Source organism: Gymnoscopelus braueri (assembly GCF_963280865.1).
Source record: "Gymnoscopelus braueri genome assembly, chromosome: 4".
NCBI classification, from domain to species: domain Eukaryota; kingdom Metazoa; phylum Chordata; class Actinopteri; order Myctophiformes; family Myctophidae; genus Gymnoscopelus; species Gymnoscopelus braueri.
This window is the reverse complement of record NC_137605.1, coordinates 54,789,433-54,809,432: the sequence shown is the minus strand read 5'-3', so window position 1 is coordinate 54,809,432 and position 20,000 is coordinate 54,789,433. Positions and strand designations below refer to the sequence as shown.

The 20,000-nt window shown below is 43.1% G+C and overlaps 1 protein-coding gene across 3 annotated transcripts in view; it reads left to right on the top strand.

The window, feature by feature from the left end:
• Positions 1–20,000, top strand: part of LOC308083971 (mothers against decapentaplegic homolog 4-like) — a 36,207-nt gene that overhangs the window by 11,955 nt on the left and 4,252 nt on the right. For all 3 annotated transcript variants that reach the window (XM_080426419.1, XM_080426420.1, XM_080426421.1), the window contains exons 3-11: positions 6,916–7,090; positions 8,753–8,776; positions 9,255–9,377; positions 11,352–11,573; positions 12,233–12,346; positions 14,604–14,657; positions 14,855–15,038; positions 16,190–16,358; positions 19,264–19,402. In XM_080426419.1, coding sequence (XP_080282545.1) covers positions 6,916–7,090; positions 8,753–8,776; positions 9,255–9,377; positions 11,352–11,573; positions 12,233–12,346; positions 14,604–14,657; positions 14,855–15,038; positions 16,190–16,358; positions 19,264–19,402 — 1,204 coding nt within the window. The remainder of the gene's footprint in view (positions 1–6,915; positions 7,091–8,752; positions 8,777–9,254; positions 9,378–11,351; positions 11,574–12,232; positions 12,347–14,603; positions 14,658–14,854; positions 15,039–16,189; positions 16,359–19,263; positions 19,403–20,000) is intronic.

The window sequence follows — 20,000 nt, the reverse complement described above, 5'->3', positions numbered from 1 at the left end:
AATATTGCCGATCTATAAGCTCCAAACGCATCGCTTCGTGGCGTGTTGTGAGAAAATGTCGTCCCCAAAATATGGATGCCAGGTTGAATGTGCTTAAATTAGAAGACTGTGTGGACCCGAGGTACTTCTTCAATCTGAGTTCTGTGCATGGGGTGGGTCAATACAACCACACAGTTCAAGACAGAACAGGGGAGTGTGCAGGTCAGGAGGAGGCCAAGAATGCAGCCCTGTGGGACCCCAGTGCCAAGAGTCAGTCAGTGTGGATGAGGTATTGGGGTCTATCTGGCAGGCAGGAAGTCCAGGATCCAGTTGCACCGGGCGAAGATGATTCTGAAGTCTCTGAGCTTGGAGGACCCAATGTTGATAGATAGATAGATAGATAGATAGACGGACAGTACATACGTACATACGTACATACGCACATACATTGATCCCACGAGGGAAGCAGCCCTGCAGTATGAAACAGGCAGTGGTGGAAAAAGTACTCAAATGTTTTACTTAAAGGACAACTTGGGTTATTTTATTAGTTTGTAATGATAATAATTAAAAGATCATGTATTGTTTTCTATCGTTTTTTAATGATTTAAATAATATAAATAACCCTATAAATAGGCCAAAACGTGAATCTGCCTGTTACAGCCCCACCATGAGGCTGATTTGAAAAATGTAGGGTGGCATTTCTTCCTTGGCCTAGTGGGGATGTGCATACAAAGTGAAAAAAAAGTGGAAATCGGAGGCTGCGTTCATGACTATTTACCAATGGACAGAATGCCCCCACCCCCCAGTTAAAAATCACTAAAATCACTATAATGATAGAAAGCAATACATGATTTCTTTTTTAACACTCATCTTTTAATTATTATCATTACAAACTAATAAAATAACCCTTGTTGTAAAAAAAACAAAGTTGTCCTTTAAGTAAAACCGCAATGTAGAAATACTCTGTTAGGGCGCGCTCCCACCAAAACATGGTCGGCTAGCGTTAAACGCAGGTTGTGCGCGGCCACAGTTTTTTGCAGCCAGCGGATTCTAAAAAACGGGAGTGACCCACCTGTCACTCACTTTCAAGACCCTCCCCGTAGCCTGCACCGCCTTCTGCCTTGAGCACCATGTTGCTTCCTGAGTCTTGGGACGGTCCGCCCGATTGGACAGAGGGGGAAAATCAGCTCCTGCCTCCAGCAGTTTTATGCTTCAAATGGACAAGTCGTGTTAAACGCACGGTCTGCGCGACATGCGGAAAGATCCGCTCTTGTGTGAATCCACGCATTTGCATTGACAAAGCCCCAGAGGTAAAATAAAAGTGCGGTGGGAGCGCGCCCTTAGGGCACGGTCACACCGCACTTTTATTTTACCTATGGGGCGGAATCTGCCAATGCTTTGTCAATGCAAATGCATGGATTCCTGGTCGTCTTGCGCATCTTTCCGCTTGTCACGCACATCATGCCTTTATGCGCTCTATGCTGCTTTTCCCCCTCTGTCCAATCGGGTGAGTAGAAGACGGGCCGTCCCAAGACTCAGGAAGCCACATGGTGCTTGCGATGGAGCAACTGGTTGTAGCTGTTGCATGGGAGAGCCTGAAAGTGAGTGACAGGTTGTGAGCTTGTAGATCGGCTATTTTCAAATGGCCGAAATGTATATAGGGCTGAAGTGGTTAATGTAATAATAATCAAAATCTACAAAGTAACTAGTAACTTAAGTTTCCAAATAATGTTAGTGGAGTAAAAGTACAATATTTGCCTCTGAGATGTAGTGGAGTAGAAGTAAAAGTACTGAAAATTGAAAATACTCCAGTAAAGTAAAAATACCTCAAAATTGTACTTACTTTACACCACTGGAGAAACAGGACAGACACAGAGGAGTAGAGAGATACATCTAAACTTCAAGAGTAAAAAGTAATAAGAAAGGAGTACCAAGGTAGTAACATAATGGAAGTATTAATAAGAAACAAAAGGAGATTTCATGTCAGGCTGTCTGCACACGGACCGAGCAGGACTTACATGATGTATGAGCTCTTATGTCGTCGCTGACGTGTGGAAACCGTGCATGTCCAAAACGTTTCAGGAAATGGAAGAAAGAACCTGTGTTCCAACTATTAATTGATTTGATCAATCATAAAAGAAAACGATTGATTTAAATTAATTCATAGATTTTCGGAAAAAGCAAAAAAGAAAAGCACTTCTACAAGCTACAATTACTGTAATTATCGTTGTTTTTTGCGTATACACAACATATAAAATAGGGCTTAGGTTAATCAGACAAATAGATTTAGTCAATTAGATAATTCATATTTTTTTCTAATTTCTTTGCATTGATAAAAGTGTGCTTCTCGATCATTCGATTCATCCAAAAAGTAATCGATAGAATACATCCATCTAAATGTAGAAGGTGCTAAGCACACATGTATATATATATATATATATATATATATATATATATATATATATACTGTACCACTGTATCACTACCGCCCACACCTGAGGTTGCAGGAGGTGAGACATGATGTCATGAATGTGGTTCAGCGTGGTTGGGTTACGATTACACACACACACACACACACACACACACACACACACACACACACACACACACACACACACACACACACACACACACACACACACACACACACACACACACACACACACACACACACACACACACACACACACACACACACACACACACACACACACACACACACACACACACACACACACACACACACACAGACAGGAAGCCACATATCCTTGACCAACAGCAACAAAGGGGGCGTTGACGGGGGTGCAACAAACACTGGAGAAAGGTCAAGCAATACGTGACTGAGTGATTGACGTTTTTATTGAAAGTAAAACGTTTACATGAACATACATTTTGTACATATCTGTCAAAGGGATAATACGCAATAAAGCTCAAGAGCTTATTTCCATTGTGGTCCTGTAAGCAAAGACAAAGTCGCAAACCACAGTTGGACAGAAACCTCTTATTTCCATATTTTGACATTTAATGTTGTTTTTTTGTAAATTAATGCCCTATTGGTCATATAACACTACAGTGTCACACAAAAGTAGAAAAATTGCCGATCCACTGTACAAGCATGTAGATCGTTTTTTTTCTCCGCAATTTTTTAAAATTGTGAAAAGTTAAAGTTTTGGACATTTCCACCCGACAGCAACAAAATGCCAGTCTCCTTTTGTTTTTTTTACGGTGTGACTCTGTAGGAGGCGAGCCGTCTATGAGAGGGTCTGTCTGTGTGTGTTTGTGTGTGTGTGTGTTTGTTTGTCTGGTGAACTGCCGGACCGATCAGCGCCAAATTTCTAGTGCACACATTGTGTCATAATTATTACATAGACCTAATCGTCTAATCCAGGGGTTCCCAAAGTTGGGGTCAAGGGACACTGAGGGTGGGGTCGTGAAATTATTTTGGGTTTTTACAGAATGTATTTCAATCTAAAAATGATTACAAATAACACATTTTACCCATCTCATTAGGTACTGTAAATGTGATCGATTAAATTCTATATTAACAAGATTATTAACAGTACTTAAGTATTAGTCCTACAGTCAAAAGTCATACTAAAATACATTACAAATGCGCACAGAACGTGCAAGTTTATGTGCATAAATTACCTCCAGGGTTAGGTTAGGTGGGGTCGTGAGTCAATGGCCGTATTATTTTGGGGTCGCGGGCTGAAAAGTTTGGGAATCCATGGTCTAATCCCAATTATTTGAAATAATCTGACTTATTTTTCATAATCGTCATAATCTTTTCCATGTTGAAAATGTTTCATAATGGTTTCAAACATTTTCAAAAATAGCAGGTCTACTTCTACTAGCTATTTCCACTATATTCATGTTTTTAAATATGGCAGTCATTTGCTTTGTATATTTAGGTTATTTGTCATATCTGTCCTGTGCAACGTGTTCAACGACAAAAACACATTTAAATCGTTAATCGCAATTATTTGGATGGAGTGACAGTAAGGAGTACTTTGGGGTTAGACAGGTGTACAGAGAGTTACGGTAGACACAACCTGTGGAAATAAAAGCAGCTTTCTTCAGAAATGCTTTCCAATCATTTTTCTAATATTGCCGATCTATAAGCTCCAAACGCATCGCTTCGTGGCGTGTTGTGAGAAAATGTCGTCCCCAAAATATGGATGCCAGGTTGAATGTGCTTAAATTAGAAGACTGTGTGGACCCGAGGTACTTCTTCAATCTGAGTTCTGTGCATGGGGTGGGTCAATACAACCACACAGTTCAAGACAGAACAGGGGAGTGTGCAGGTCAGGAGGAGGCCAAGAATGCAGCCCTGTGGGACCCCAGTGCCAAGAGTCAGTCAGTGTGGATGAGGTATTGGGGTCTATCTGGCAGGCAGGAAGTCCAGGATCCAGTTGCACCGGGCGAAGATGATTCTGAAGTCTCTGAGCTTGGAGGACCCAATGTTGATAGATAGATAGATAGATAGATAGACGGACAGTACATACGTACATACGTACATACGCACATACATTGATCCCACGAGGGAAGCAGCCCTGCAGTATGAAACAGGCAGTGGTGGAAAAAGTACTCAAATGTTTTACTTAAAGGACAACTTGGGTTATTTTATTAGTTTGTAATGATAATAATTAAAAGATCATGTATTGTTTTCTATCGTTTTTTAATGATTTAAATAATATAAATAACCCTATAAATAGGCCAAAACGTGAATCTGCCTGTTACAGCCCCACCATGAGGCTGATTTGAAAAATGTAGGGTGGCATTTCTTCCTTGGCCTAGTGGGGATGTGCATACAAAGTGAAAAAAAAGTGGAAATCGGAGGCTGCGTTCATGACTATTTACCAATGGACAGAATGCCCCCACCCCCCAGTTAAAAATCACTAAAATCACTATAATGATAGAAAGCAATACATGATTTCTTTTTTAACACTCATCTTTTAATTATTATCATTACAAACTAATAAAATAACCCTTGTTGTAAAAAAAACAAAGTTGTCCTTTAAGTAAAACCGCAATGTAGAAATACTCTGTTAGGGCGCGCTCCCACCAAAACATGGTCGGCTAGCGTTAAACGCAGGTTGTGCGCGGCCACAGTTTTTTGCAGCCAGCGGATTCTAAAAAACGGGAGTGACCCACCTGTCACTCACTTTCAAGACCCTCCCCGTAGCCTGCACCGCCTTCTGCCTTGAGCACCATGTTGCTTCCTGAGTCTTGGGACGGTCCGCCCGATTGGACAGAGGGGGAAAATCAGCTCCTGCCTCCAGCAGTTTTATGCTTCAAATGGACAAGTCGTGTTAAACGCACGGTCTGCGCGACATGCGGAAAGATCCGCTCTTGTGTGAATCCACGCATTTGCATTGACAAAGCCCCAGAGGTAAAATAAAAGTGCGGTGGGAGCGCGCCCTTAGGGCACGGTCACACCGCACTTTTATTTTACCTATGGGGCGGAATCTGCCAATGCTTTGTCAATGCAAATGCATGGATTCCTGGTCGTCTTGCGCATCTTTCCGCTTGTCACGCACATCATGCCTTTATGCGCTCTATGCTGCTTTTCCCCCTCTGTCCAATCGGGTGAGTAGAAGACGGGCCGTCCCAAGACTCAGGAAGCCACATGGTGCTTGCGATGGAGCAACTGGTTGTAGCTGTTGCATGGGAGAGCCTGAAAGTGAGTGACAGGTTGTGAGCTTGTAGATCGGCTATTTTCAAATGGCCGAAATGTATATAGGGCTGAAGTGGTTAATGTAATAATAATCAAAATCTACAAAGTAACTAGTAACTTAAGTTTCCAAATAATGTTAGTGGAGTAAAAGTACAATATTTGCCTCTGAGATGTAGTGGAGTAGAAGTAAAAGTACTGAAAATTGAAAATACTCCAGTAAAGTAAAAATACCTCAAAATTGTACTTACTTTACACCACTGGAGAAACAGGACAGACACAGAGGAGTAGAGAGATACATCTAAACTTCAAGAGTAAAAAGTAATAAGAAAGGAGTACCAAGGTAGTAACATAATGGAAGTATTAATAAGAAACAAAAGGAGATTTCATGTCAGGCTGTCTGCACACGGACCGAGCAGGACTTACATGATGTATGAGCTCTTATGTCGTCGCTGACGTGTGGAAACCGTGCATGTCCAAAACGTTTCAGGAAATGGAAGAAAGAACCTGTGTTCCAACTATTAATTGATTTGATCAATCATAAAAGAAAACGATTGATTTAAATTAATTCATAGATTTTCGGAAAAAGCAAAAAAGAAAAGCACTTCTACAAGCTACAATTACTGTAATTATCGTTGTTTTTTGCGTATACACAACATATAAAATAGGGCTTAGGTTAATCAGACAAATAGATTTAGTCAATTAGATAATTCATATTTTTTTCTAATTTCTTTGCATTGATAAAAGTGTGCTTCTCGATCATTCGATTCATCCAAAAAGTAATCGATAGAATACATCCATCTAAATGTAGAAGGTGCTAAGCACACATGTATATATATATATATATATATATATATATATATATATATATATACTGTACCACTGTATCACTACCGCCCACACCTGAGGTTGCAGGAGGTGAGACATGATGTCATGAATGTGGTTCAGCGTGGTTGGGTTACGATTACACACACACACACACACACACACACACACACACACACACACACACACACACACACACACACACACACACACACACACACACACACACGCACAGTTCTCTCAGATGCAGTGACTCATTTCGTCTGCCTCTCTCTCCTCTCTTCAGTTCTTTCTCTTTCGCTTCTTTGAAACAGAATGAAATGACCTCAGTGTTTAGGGCAAGCCTTCATGGTTCATGTCTGTCTGTCTGTCTGTCTGTCTGTCTGTCTGTCTGTCTGTCTGTCTGTCTGTCTGTCTGTCTGTCTGTCTGTCTGTAGGTAGCAGGAAGGAAAGGCTTTCCCCATGTGATCTACGCCCGGCTATGGCGCTGGCCGGACCTCCACAAGAACGAGCTGAAGCACGTCAAGTTCTGTCAGTACGCCTTCGACCTCAAGTACGACAACGTGTGCGTGAACCCCTACCACTACGACAGAGTGGTGTCTCCCGGCATCGGTATTATAACCCCGTCAGCATCACTCATGCTTCACTCAAAGGCAGTGGTAGAAAAAGCTACTCAAAATGTTTTACTTAAGTAAAAGTATCAATACTGCAATATAGAAATACTCCGTTACAAGTAAAATTCCGGAATAAAACATTTACTTGAGTACAAGTGCAAAGGTATTGGTATCAAAATGTACTTAAAGTACCAAAAGTAAAAGTACTAAAATGTTTGAAAATAGCAGATCTACAAGCTCACAACGCGTCACGATGTGACGCGTTGTGAGCTTGTAGATCGGCTATTTTCAAATAGCCTATGTATAAAATAGGGCTAAAGTGGTTAATGTATGTTTTATAATGTGAATTGCAAAGTAACTAGTAACTAAAGTCTTCAAATCATTGTAGTGGAGTAAAAGTACAATATTTTCCTCTGAGATGTAGTGGAGTAGAAGTAAAAGTATTGAAAATTGGAAATACTCCAGTAAAGTAAAAAAATACCTCAAAATTGTACTTAAGTACAGTACTTGAGTAAATGTACTTAGTTACTTTACACCACTGCTCAAAGGTCACAAAAAGCACTTTCATCACTTCCGTCAGAAGTTGTCATGGTAGCAAGCGCGGGCCAGCTGACCTCAAAGGACAGCTTTTGACGTCAACCTGAAAGGTCAGCCGTAGAGGTCAACCTTATTTTTACTTTTATTTGACCTTCATTTAACCAGGAGTAAAATCCCTTTGAGATTAAACATTTATTTTCCAAGGGAGCCCTGGTACACAACAGGCAGCAGTACACATTAAAACACAAGCAACACATTAAAACTAGGAATAGATCATATAGAATAATCTTAGAAGTCAACCTTCTCAATTCAGCTAAGCTTTTGTCCCAAGAAGTCACGATAGGCCGTTTGGGGACTGAGAGTGTGTTGCAATAGAACAGGACCAATGTTAACCAAACATTACAGCACATGAATATATTCAACACAACATTACAGCACATACAGCACACAAACAGTATTACCTTACCTTAGGTATTATCTCATATATCTTATATATCTGCCCTCGGTTGGATAATCTTAGGAATGCAAAGTGTCCTTGTGATATATATATATACATAAAAGTCATATCTATATGTTTTATTTGATTATAATAATAATTGTATTATATTTACCATATATGAGTATTGTATTAATTAGATATACATTACATTTACTACCATGAAGTAATTGCATGCTCGCACACACACACACACACATGCACGCACTCACGCACGCACGCACGCACGTACGCACGCACGCACGCACGCACGCACGCACGCACGCACGCACGCACGCACGCACGCACGCACGCACGCACGCACGCACGCACGCACGCACGCACGCACGCACGCACGCACGCACGCACACACACACACACACACACACACACACACACACACACACACACACACACACACACACACACACAGTTTGCAGGCAGGTTAGTTTGTTCTATCAAGGTCTCCTGTGTTTGTGCTGCTGTTTTATTGTTTAGTCTGACTGCTAAACCGCCTCTCCTCTCCCCTCCCCTCCCCTCCCCTCTCCTCCACTCTCCTCTCCTCTCTTCTCCTCTCCTCTCCTCTCCTCTCCTCTCCTCTCCTCTCCTCTCCTCTCCTCTCCTCTCCTCTCCTCTCCTCTCCCTCAGTTGGTCTCAACATTCAGAATAATGGTGAGTGTATTTTTCTTTTCTTCTATCATAGCTACCCATCAAAAGTAACTCTAACCTGTTTCAGAGCATTTTCATTATTGTCAATGCTTTCAATTATAGAACCATTGTAGGCTATAAACGTACTGTAGGAAGATGATTTAAATACCGTACAGTCACACCTGTACCTGTTGCTCATTGAGCTAATCGACACATAACAGCATAAATCATGAAATTGAACTTTTCATTAAGATTTTGTTTAGTTTTTCAGTTTGGTGTTTTAGTTTCAGTTTAGTCTCACATTTAGTTTTTAGGTAGGCCTACATGAATTTAGAGAAGGTGAAAAGTGTAGGAAGAAAGTTTTTTGTATGCTACCAATATTGTTTGACAAATATGTATTTCTAGTGATAGTGGAGACAGAGAGTATGGACTGAAATAACATCTATTTTTAATTGTTATTTTCTTTTTTAAATCTCTCTTTCTCTCTGTGGATATGTATCAGGTTCTCAGTGTGTTCTCATTAAGGAGGAATTCATGTCAGAGTGTGTCCACCGATCCCCCCTCTCCCAAACCCTGGAGCCCCCGCCCATCACCCGATATCCCAGCATGCCTCTCTCTCCACCAGGTGGGTCACACCTATACAGCCACAGATCTGAGATCAGATCCTACCTGACCACGTCTGTGTCTACACTGTCTCCCTCTCTGCTGGCCTAATGTCTGTCTCTCCTACACTGTCTGTCTCTCTGCTCTCCTACTATCTGTCTCTCCTACACTGTCTCCTTCTCAGCTGGCCTAATGTCTGTCTCTCCTTAATCTGAGTTCCCAGAAGTTTTCGCCAGCTCTCGCATACAAACGGGAGGGGCGAGGAACTTCTGGGCCAAAACCCTGGTATTTGTGGGCGGGATGTAACTTACGCTCAGAATCTGAGCGGACACGCCTCTTACCGGTCTGAGAGCTGTGCAACTTGTCTAAAAAGTCCGACGAGAGGCAAACAGCAGTACACAACAATGGCGGCCGCAATTTCTCAAGGGGAAATTGCTTCCCGTCGCTCCTATTTACATGCAACACCCACTGCATGTGGATCCCGCCCCCTTTTCTTCATTGGCTGTTGATTTGAATCAGAAAGCAGTGGCCGCGCCCCTGCTGTCCAGGCTTTGAGCCGAAGGCTCCCAGACTAGTCTCTCCTACACTGTCTCCCTCTCAGCTGTCCTATCTGTCTGTCTCTCCTACACTGTCTCCTTCTCAGCTGGCCTAATGTCTGTCTCTCTCCTACACTGTCTGTCTCTCAGCTGGCCTAATGTCTGTCTCTCTCCACTGTCTCCCTCTCAGCTGGCCTAATGACTGTCTCTCCTACACTGTCTCCCTCTCAGCGGCCTAATGTCTGTCTCTCCTACACTGTCTGTTTCTCTGCTCTCCTACTATCTGTCTCTCCTACACTGTCTCCATCTCAGCTGGCCTATCTGTCTGTCTCTCCTACACTGTCTGTCTCTCAGCTGGCCTATCTGTCTGTCTCTCCTACACTGTCTCCCTCTCTGCTGTCCTATTGTCTGTTTTTCCCACGCTGTCTCCCTCTCAGTTTTCCCATTGATGATAATATGAACTGGAATATGTTCAGTTCAAACCTGCAAACACTACAGCAGTGGTTCTCAAACTTTTTTTGGCTTTGTACCCCCTTTCCCTGATTTCCAAATCCTTAAGTACCCCTTTACCCGATTACAACATTTAGTTTAGAAAACTGAAAGAGAAAACCAAAAGTAGCATATCTCTGCTGTCGGGCAGAAACCAGCTATGTCCAAAATATTAACTTTTCAGGAAAAACAACAACAAAGAAAAAACATGTTTTTAGAACAGCACAATACTGCCTCATCAAAGTTAGTATGGTGACTTTATACATTGTCAAATACTTATATTATCATCACTTTACCCAAATACAGCTCAAGTGGAGTTAGGAGGTTTTTGACCATTAATATAAATGTTGTTTTCCGTCTGACTTCGTCATTCTAATCAATGATGGAAAAAACAACTCCAAAGTTTGACCGACAGTTTTGAGGATCTAATACTGTAGGAGGTTTAGTCAGAAGCGCTTTTTAATACTTTTCATTGGTTAAATATTTGTAAAACCCACACACAGATGTAAAGGGTGTTTAATAGCACTGATTTATATATTTTTTTTTTAAAAGGTGAAAGATTAAAGGTGGAGATAGCTGTTTTTTGCCCGACAGTGACGATAATTAGGCTATGAATGAATGATATGCCCACCTTTTGAAGAATGTTTACATTACTAGGGGTACATGTACCCGCATTAGATAAACCTAGGGGGAAATAAGGTGTTGTTATTCCTTATGATGCTGATGTCGCTCAGTTGGATCAAACCACTGCTTGGGTGTAAGGAGCAGCATGGCCTGTAGTGGCCGCTAACATGGTCCTTCCATACCGTATCTTCAGATGATGCAACACTGTCTCACTCCCCAAAATGTATATTGTTACCTCTCGGACATCCCCAAGAAGTTAAACGGTGACTGGAACTGGAAGGGTCATGTTTGACTAGAAGTCATGCACGCGTTTGACTTCCTGGGGTCTGTTGTTTTCTTGTCCCCAGTCAGTGTGTCCATGATGTCAGTGGGTGTCCCCGCTGGGGGCGGAGAGGCTCTCCTCCAGATGTCCTCCCCTCAGAGGCAGGGTATGTCCAGCCCCCCGCCCTCTAACAGCCCTCCTCTACAACTCGCCGCCCCCCAGTCACCCCCGCCGCCCGCCCCCCACCTCCACAACCCTGAGTACATCAGCACCCCGAAACACAACCCCACGACGGCCATGTACCACAGTGAGTAGCCCAACGTTAGCCCATCTACTGTATCTATCAGTGGTGTAAAGTAACTAAGTACATGGACTCAAGTACTGTACTTAAGTACAATGTTTAAAAAAAAATTAAAGGTATTTTTTACTTTACTCGAGTATTTCCAATTTTCTGTACTTTTACTTCTACTCCACTACATCTCAGAGGCAAATATTGTACTTTTACTCCACTACAATTTTTGAAAACTTTCTAGTTACTAGTTGTAGATTTGGATTATTATTACAAAACCACTCCAGCCCTATATACATTTTGGCCATTTGAAAATAGCCGATCTACAAGCTCACGCGAGCATTGTGAGCTTGTAGATCTGCTATTTTCAAAATATTTTAAAGCATTTTATACATTTGAAAACTTTTCTGCATAATGAGTACTTTCTACTTTTGGTACTTTGAGTACATTTTGATACCAATACTTTTGTACTTTTACTCAAGTACATTTTGAATTCCGGACTTTTACTTGTAACAGAGTATTTCTACATTACAGTATTGATACTTTTAAAACGTTTTTTTTTTAAAACTTTTTCCACCACTGCTATCTATCTATCTATCTATCTAACACTAATACTGAACCCTTCACGCCGTAATTCCATATGAACTGAACGGGCATTTTCTGTCCCCCCCCCACAGCAACGTGGACGGGCAGCAACACGGCCTCCTATACCCCCGTAGGACCCCAGCAGAACGGACGGATGCACCAGCAGCCTCCATTACATCATCATCCGGCGCCCAGCACTCACTTCTGTATGACAGCACCGCCGTTTCACTGGGATTTCCCAATAGCTAGTCCTCCCTATCTGGGGCCCGTTTCACCAAACCTAGGTAGCAGATTAACCCGGGATTTATCAGCTGTCCTGGATGAATTCATCTTTGTTTAGCCGTGAAAGCTGAGTTATCTCGCCAGATTAATTTAGACAGTTATCCCGGATATGTTTATCCATGACTCGGTTTCATGAAAGCAATGCCACATTATAGTTACCATGGAGATTTATTTTGTGAATCTACCAGGCTAACAGCCAGGTTTAACTCATCCTGTTTCCTTTACTGTTCATTAAGCAGTCAATCTGATCACAATCCAATGACATTTTCCACACTTATTCCATTCTTATGTGTTTATGTTGCCTTATTTTTATTAGCCTGCATTAAAATAATAACATACTGTAGGTACACATTGCCATTACATGACCACTTAAGCCCTACAGTACATACTTCATACTTCATTATATAGGCTGCACAACCTCGTCATGACAGCGTGTTAGCTTGTAGATCGGCTATTTTTGCTGTAATACATATTTTTGACACATTTTAAAAATGCTATTAAACATTGTGACCATGGGGGCACGGTGGCGCAGTCGGTAGCGCTGTCGCCTCACAGCTAGAAGGTCCTGGGTTCGATTCCCGCCGGGGACGCTGTGGGCACTGGGGGCGTGTCTTCTCCTCCGCGTCATCAGCGCCCATACCCTAGGTGGGGTTGGCGAAAGGGCCTACTCTGTGTGGAGTTTGCATGTTCTCCCCGTGTCTCCTAGGGTAGTTAATACCCTCACAAAAACATGTAGTAATCCTGGTCACTATACCGCCTCCCCCATGACAGCCGGGGCGCCTGATGGAGGGGAAGGGAACTGGTTGGAATAACGTGTTCCTTCCACGCGCTACGTCCAACCAGGGAAACTCCCCCCTGTCAGGTGACAAGAAGGTCAGTTGGCTCTCATGCCTGAAGGAAGCATGAGCTCGGCCCTGGCCTCCCTACTGTGGGGTGACAGGTGTAATACTGGTGTAGGGCTGGTGTAGTGCCCAGGATCACTTAGGAAATTGGCACCGGGTGAAAAAAATGGGTTACAAAAATCGCGGGATAAAAATTTTGTAAAAAAAAAAAAACATTGTGACCATTATAATTTGTATACAAATTATTTGTGAAGTCAGACTGTGTTAGACCATATTTGATCACGTATGGGTTATCTATCTAGCTGGGCTTAGACATATTTGTGGGATATATAACTGCACAATCACTGGAGATTACACACAATCTATCAATGAGTCATTATACCAGTGAGATTGTTATTGTGTATAGTTGTGGATCAGCTTCTGTCAGATTATTGCCTGGATTATGGCTTCTTTATTGATCTATCCTGACGATTACTTTTGTTCGTTTGGATTAATTTATGAACATGTAGAGACGCAACTGGATGAGTGCATGTACAGTAAGTACAATATTGAGCGTCGCGGAGATGCCACTTGTATTTAATGAGCTATGCTTGTACTGTGCACATCTGTGTGATTGATTAATACAAAACTAGGCTTGATCTTCAGAGCTTGATCATTTGTCCTTTGATTACATTTTTCAAAGCATGAAATTCAATATAATCTGTCGCTCCTCAACCTGACTTGGCGTTGGTGCAACGGAATAAATCAGGCTGCACTGAGTAGACTTGGTCAAACCTGGATTTATCTCACATCCAGGATGATTTAATTCTGCCTTTGTGAAACAGGCCCCTGGGATGGAATATACAAAGTAGATATTACCACTTTCACCCTGGTATTCCTGTGTGAGGCAATAATAATAAAATAAAATAAATAGCTAAAATAGCAGATCTACGATAGAGAGAGAGAGAGAGAGAGAGAGAGAGAGAGAGAGAGAGAGAGAGAGAGAGAGAGAGAGATAGAGAGAGAATGCACAGGAAACTCTTTCTTGTCTACAAGAGTAATTCATTTCTGACGTGGAAATCCACGGCACACATCTTTGTTATAGTCTATTGCACTATGGGTAATGTAGTGCTGACCGAGGCTCACTGAATCAATTGTGGACTACTGTTAATGTAGTACTGCACCAATGCATTCTGGGTAATGTAGTGCTTATTAATATCGTCTCTGTCGGGTAGTAGGAGTTCGAAACTGTAGTATGATCAAGTAGGACGTTAATTTACTAAAAAACACAAAAAGTTAGAATGTGGAGATAAGAGGTTTCTGCCCGACAGCAACGAGATTATAATGTTTCTCTCTCCAGGGTCCCAACATCACAGCACTCCTGCTTTCCCCCAGCCGGTCTCCAACCACCCAGGTACACACACGCACGCACGCACGCACGCACGCACGCACGCACGCACGCACGCACGCACGCACGCACGCACGCACGCACGCACGCACGCACGCACGCACGCACGCACGCACGCACACACACACACACACACACACACACACTGTCTTTCTCTCCCCATCTGCCTCTCTTACATGTATCCGTCTGTCCCCCCCCCCCAGGTCCAGAGTTCTGGTGCTCCATCTCGTACTTTGAGATGGACATGCAGGTGGGGGAGATGTTCAAGGTGCTGTCCAGCTGTCCGTTGGTGCGTGTGGATGGCTACGTGGACCCGTCCGGAGGAGAACGCTTCTGTCTGGGTCAGCTGAGTAACGTCCACCGAACGGAAGCCAGCGAGAGAGCCAGGTCAGTGCCCTCCCTGTGTGTCAGCATCCACAAAGACACAAGACAGAACCCAACAGAAAACACTGGATCCATTGACCACTTAAACCAGACATGGGCAACTGGCGCCCCGGGGGCCACATGCTGCCCCCACCTTCACTTAATGCGGCCCGCAGGTTAATATCTGATTAGGCTACCGATATATTATTGATTTCAGCTGTTACAATTCCAAACGCTTTAATTACTTCAGTCTATTATTAGTAGCTTATTGACTAGTATTACAATTCTATTGTCTTTTTTTATGTCCAATGTATTTGTATTTAAGTTCATAAAATGAACTTAAGTATAACTAAATTCATTTGAAATTAAATAAAGATTTAGCTTTTCAGGATTCCAATTCAAAAATAGCAAAAAAAATCTGATTCCAATAAAAAAATAGCAAAAATAGCAGATCTACAAGCTCAAAACGCATCGCACTGTGACGTGTTTTGAGCTTGTAGATCGGCTATTTTTGCTACTTTTGTGTGACATAGAAAAAATGTCACACAAAACGTAGAGACAATACATGCAATGTAATGTGGCCCTCTGGCGTGAGTGTGGAAATATAGTGGCCCTCTCCATCATCAAAGTTGCCCACCCCTGACTTAAACCCTCTAGACCAGTGGTTCTCAAACTTTTTCATGTCAAGGACCCCCCAAATTGACACTTATTAGCCCGCAGACCCCCATTTGAAAAGATATGCCAGGGACCCCCATAAGAGGATTTTTTTACGGTTCTAGCAGTGATTTTCAACCATTTTAATTTCAAGGACGCCCAGTTAGATATGCATTAGGCTACGGACCCCCATTTAATGGCATTTCTGTCTCTGGGACCCCAATTTTGATTATAAATCAATGTTAATTCAACTCTGAGAGTGTACAAATGGAACCAAATGGACCTGTTTGGGTCCATTTGGTTCCATTTGTACACTCTCTCAGAGTTACCGATCCTAAGGGTCCATTTGGTTCCTAACTATCCATCATTTAGCTGGGGACCCCCTGGAACTCCCTCAATGACCCCTAGGGGTCCCCGGACCCTACTTTGAGTGCTCTAGACTTAGTGAACTGGACCTGAGTCGTCTCTGTACTGCTTTTCACAATGATGATGTGATATGTGTGATGTCATATCCTGTCCAGGCTCCATATAGGACGGGGGGTTCAGCTGGAGTGTCGCGGGGAGGGGGACGTGTGGATGCGTTGCCTTAGCGACCATGCAGTGTTCGTCCAGAGCTTCTACCTGGACAGAGAAGCGGGTCGAGCTCCTGGAGACGCTGTCCACAAGATCTACCCTGGAGCATACATTAAGGTAACCTTTCACCTTTAACCTCTGACCCCTGACTATAATCTACCCTGGAGCATACATTAAGGTAACCTTTCACCTCTGAATATAATCTACCCTGCTGGACCCTAAATCATCACTTTTGACCTCTGCCCCCTAAACAGGTCAAATAAAGCACAAACATGTATTGGTACATAACCGCCATGAGCTTGAACAGATACTTTGAAAACCAATCATAGAACCATCCCAGTATATGAAGGATCACATTAAAGTCTTTGTAATGCAATGCAATTATTATTAATATATACATTTTTTACATTTCTGAATTGTTTCTATTCCCTACATTGAATTTAGATGTCAAAGACATATTGGTAGGTGGAGATCTCTGACTTCTCTTTGAGTCATATCATTAACCTGTTTCATTTAACACAGAAGTGTGTAGGGCTTTTATCATTGGATGCCTTGATAGTGAGGCTACCATCAACCTAGCTGGCTATCTGGTTCCCTCTACTGGTAGTTAGGGGGCAGTAAATGTACTTCTGTGTTTGCATCTGTTGTGTCTGTTCTATACTGTACATGTACTTAGCCTTGGGAACCAATGGTTCCCGAGCCATGTGGCCTATTAGATCAGGAACCTATCTCCTGTTTCTGTAGTGTGTGAGGCAGCTTGATGTACAAGCACACCCGTTGTACATGATGCTAGTATGTCACAGGGACTTAACTCCTATCCACCCCTTGATGCTGAGCGCCAAGCAGGGAAGCATTGGGTCCAGAGCCGTCGGAAGCTATTCCCAGCTGGGGGGGTGCGTGCGCACCCCCAACCTCGCGCGCGCACGATCTTTTTGCGGTTCTGGGCGGATATATCCAAGTTTTGGGTGGTTATTTGCGGTTATTTCTTTTTATAACTCTTAATAAATGTGATTGTGCCGCTCTTCCACCTTCAAGCAACTCACAGCAGCTCACAGAAGCTCACAGCAGCAGCTAGCAGCCCTCCCTTCCAGGCAGCGGCCGCGGGGTCCTAGTGCCGGCCTCATTTGAGGCTTTTTTTTCCTCCTCTTTTTCCCCGTGGCCTCGCGGCCCAAATACCGGTTCGCGGCCCACGCGAGGCCGCTCCGCGGCCCGCGGGGGACGAGTCCCCCCCGTCCCCCCCGTCTGCTACGGCCCTGATTGGGTCCCATTTTCATAGTCTTTGGCATGACTCGGCTGGGGATTTACATCCCAGTCTCAGGGCGGACACTGTAACCACAAGGCCACTGAGCTGGTCCTATCCGTGTACAGTACTTTTACGTGCATGTTTGTCTGTTGTGACTGTTCCTGTCTGTTCTAAAGATACATGTCTGTGTTTTGCAGGTGTTTTGATCTGCCTCAGTGTATTGTGGGTAATGTAGTACTTGTGTGATTGCAGGTGTTTGACCTGCCTCAGTGCATTGTGGGTAATGTGGTTATTGTGTGGTTGCAGGTGTTTGACCTGTGACAGTGTATTGTGGGTAATGTAGTTCTTGTGTGTGTGCAGGTGTTTAGCCTTGATCTCCAGGCTTTTATTTTTTATTTTTGCTAAAAAATAAAAGCCTGGACCAGCGAGTCGATGTTCTGGACATAGGAAGTGGGAGTCATCCTCAACCAACCAACCAGAGTTCGGTGGGCGTTGCTCCAAATATTATGCAGAGCAGGGCGGGGGTGACGGACAGATCGGTGAACCAATGGGATCAGGCGCATTCTCTCTCCGCTGATTTTAAACCCGCCCCTCTAGACAAGAAATCAGACAAGCTAGGGCAGCCTAGCAGGTGTTTGACCTGCCACAGTGTATTGTGGGTAATGCAGTTATTGTGTGTTTGCAGGTGTTTGACCTGCCTCTGTGTATTGTGGGTAATGTAGTTCTTGTGTGTTTGCAGGTGTTTAACCTGCAACAGTGTATTGTGGGTAATGTAGTTCTTGTGTGTTTGCAGGCGTTTGACCTGCCACAGTGTATTGTAGGTAATGTAGTTCTTCTGTGTTTGCAGGTGTTTGACCTGCCACAGTGTATTGTGGGTAATGTAGTTCTTGTGTGTTTGCATGTGTTTGACCTGCCTCAGTGTATTGTGGGTAATGAAGTTCTTGTGTGTTTGCAGGTGTTTAACCTGCAACAGTGTATTGTGGGTAATGTACAAGTTCTTGTGTGTTTGCAGGTGTTTGACCTGCCACAGTGTATTGTGGGTAATGTAGTTATTGTGTGGTTGCAGGTGTTAGTTTGACCTGCCTCAGTGTATTGTGGGTAATGTAGTTCTTGTGTGGTTGCAGGTGTTTGACCTGCAACAGTGTATTGTGGGTAATGTAGTTATTTTGTGGTTGCAGGTGTTTGACCTGCAACAGTGTATTGTGGGTAATGTAGTTCTTGTGTGTTTGCAGGTGTTTAACCTGCAACAGTGTATTGTGGGTAATGTACAAGTTCTTGTGTGTTTGCAGGTGTTTGACCTGCCACAGTGTATTGTGGGTAATGTAGTTATTGTGTGGTTGCAGGTGTTAGTTTGACCTGCCTCAGTGTATTGTGGGTAATGTAGTTCTTGTGTGGTTGCAGGTGTTTGACCTGCAACAGTGTATTGTGGGTAATGTAGTTATTTTGTGGTTGCAGGTGTTTGACCTGCAACAGTGTATTGTGGGTAATGTAGTTCTTGTGTGGTTGCAGGTGTTTGACCTGCAACAGTGTATTGTGGGTAATGTAGTTATTTTGTGGTTGCAGGTGTTTGACCTGCAACAGTGTATTGTGGGTAATGTAGTTCTTGTGTGGTTGCAGGTGTTTGACCTGCCACAGTGTATTGTGGGTAATGTAGTTATTGTGTGGTTGCAGGTGTTTGACCTGCAACAGTGTATTGTGGGTAATGTAGTTCTTGTGTGGTTGCAGGTGTTTGTCCTGCCTCAGTGTATTGTGGGTAATGTAGTTCTTGTTTGGTTGCAGATGTTTGACCTGCGACAGTGTCACAGACAGATGCAGCAGCAGGCGGTCACGGCAAGGACAGCGACGGCTGCGCAGGCTGCTGCTGTCGCTGGTTCAATTCACGGACCATGCAGTGTAGGAGGCATCGCCCCAGCTGTTAGTAAGTACATCTCTCTCTCTCTCTCTCTCTCTCTCTCTCTCTCTCTCTCTCTCTCTCTCTCTCTCTCTCTCTCTCTCTCTCTCTCTCTCTCTCTCTCTCTAACAATCTGTTTTTAAATTAAAACATGTTCTGTGACAGATGTAAAGGGTTTGAATTAGTTTATACAAAAACACAAATTAACATTTTAAAATCAAATCCAACAATCCAGTCAAATTAAACAAATACACAAATAACAGTTACATACTTGACAGGTTACTTGCAAGGTACCTCTTGATGTGTTTTTTTAAAGTAATTTTGGTCTCTGGTGTTGTACCCATGTTCAGAAGTCATGTGTAACTGTTTAGCCAAGCTAGACGGCTTATTGGTGCTAATAATGTTCCGCAGTAGCATTAGAAGACTCACTGATAATTTCTGTTCAACCATTAGCCATGCCAGATGTTCATGCATATAGCTAATACTTGTCCTGTATGAACATCCTAGTGCCAGACAAGCTGCTTTATTCTGAGCAACCTGTAATTTTTTCAAATCAGATTTTGTAGCTGACGACCAGATTACAGGGCAATATTCTAAATTAGACAGAAATAAAGAATGAATAACT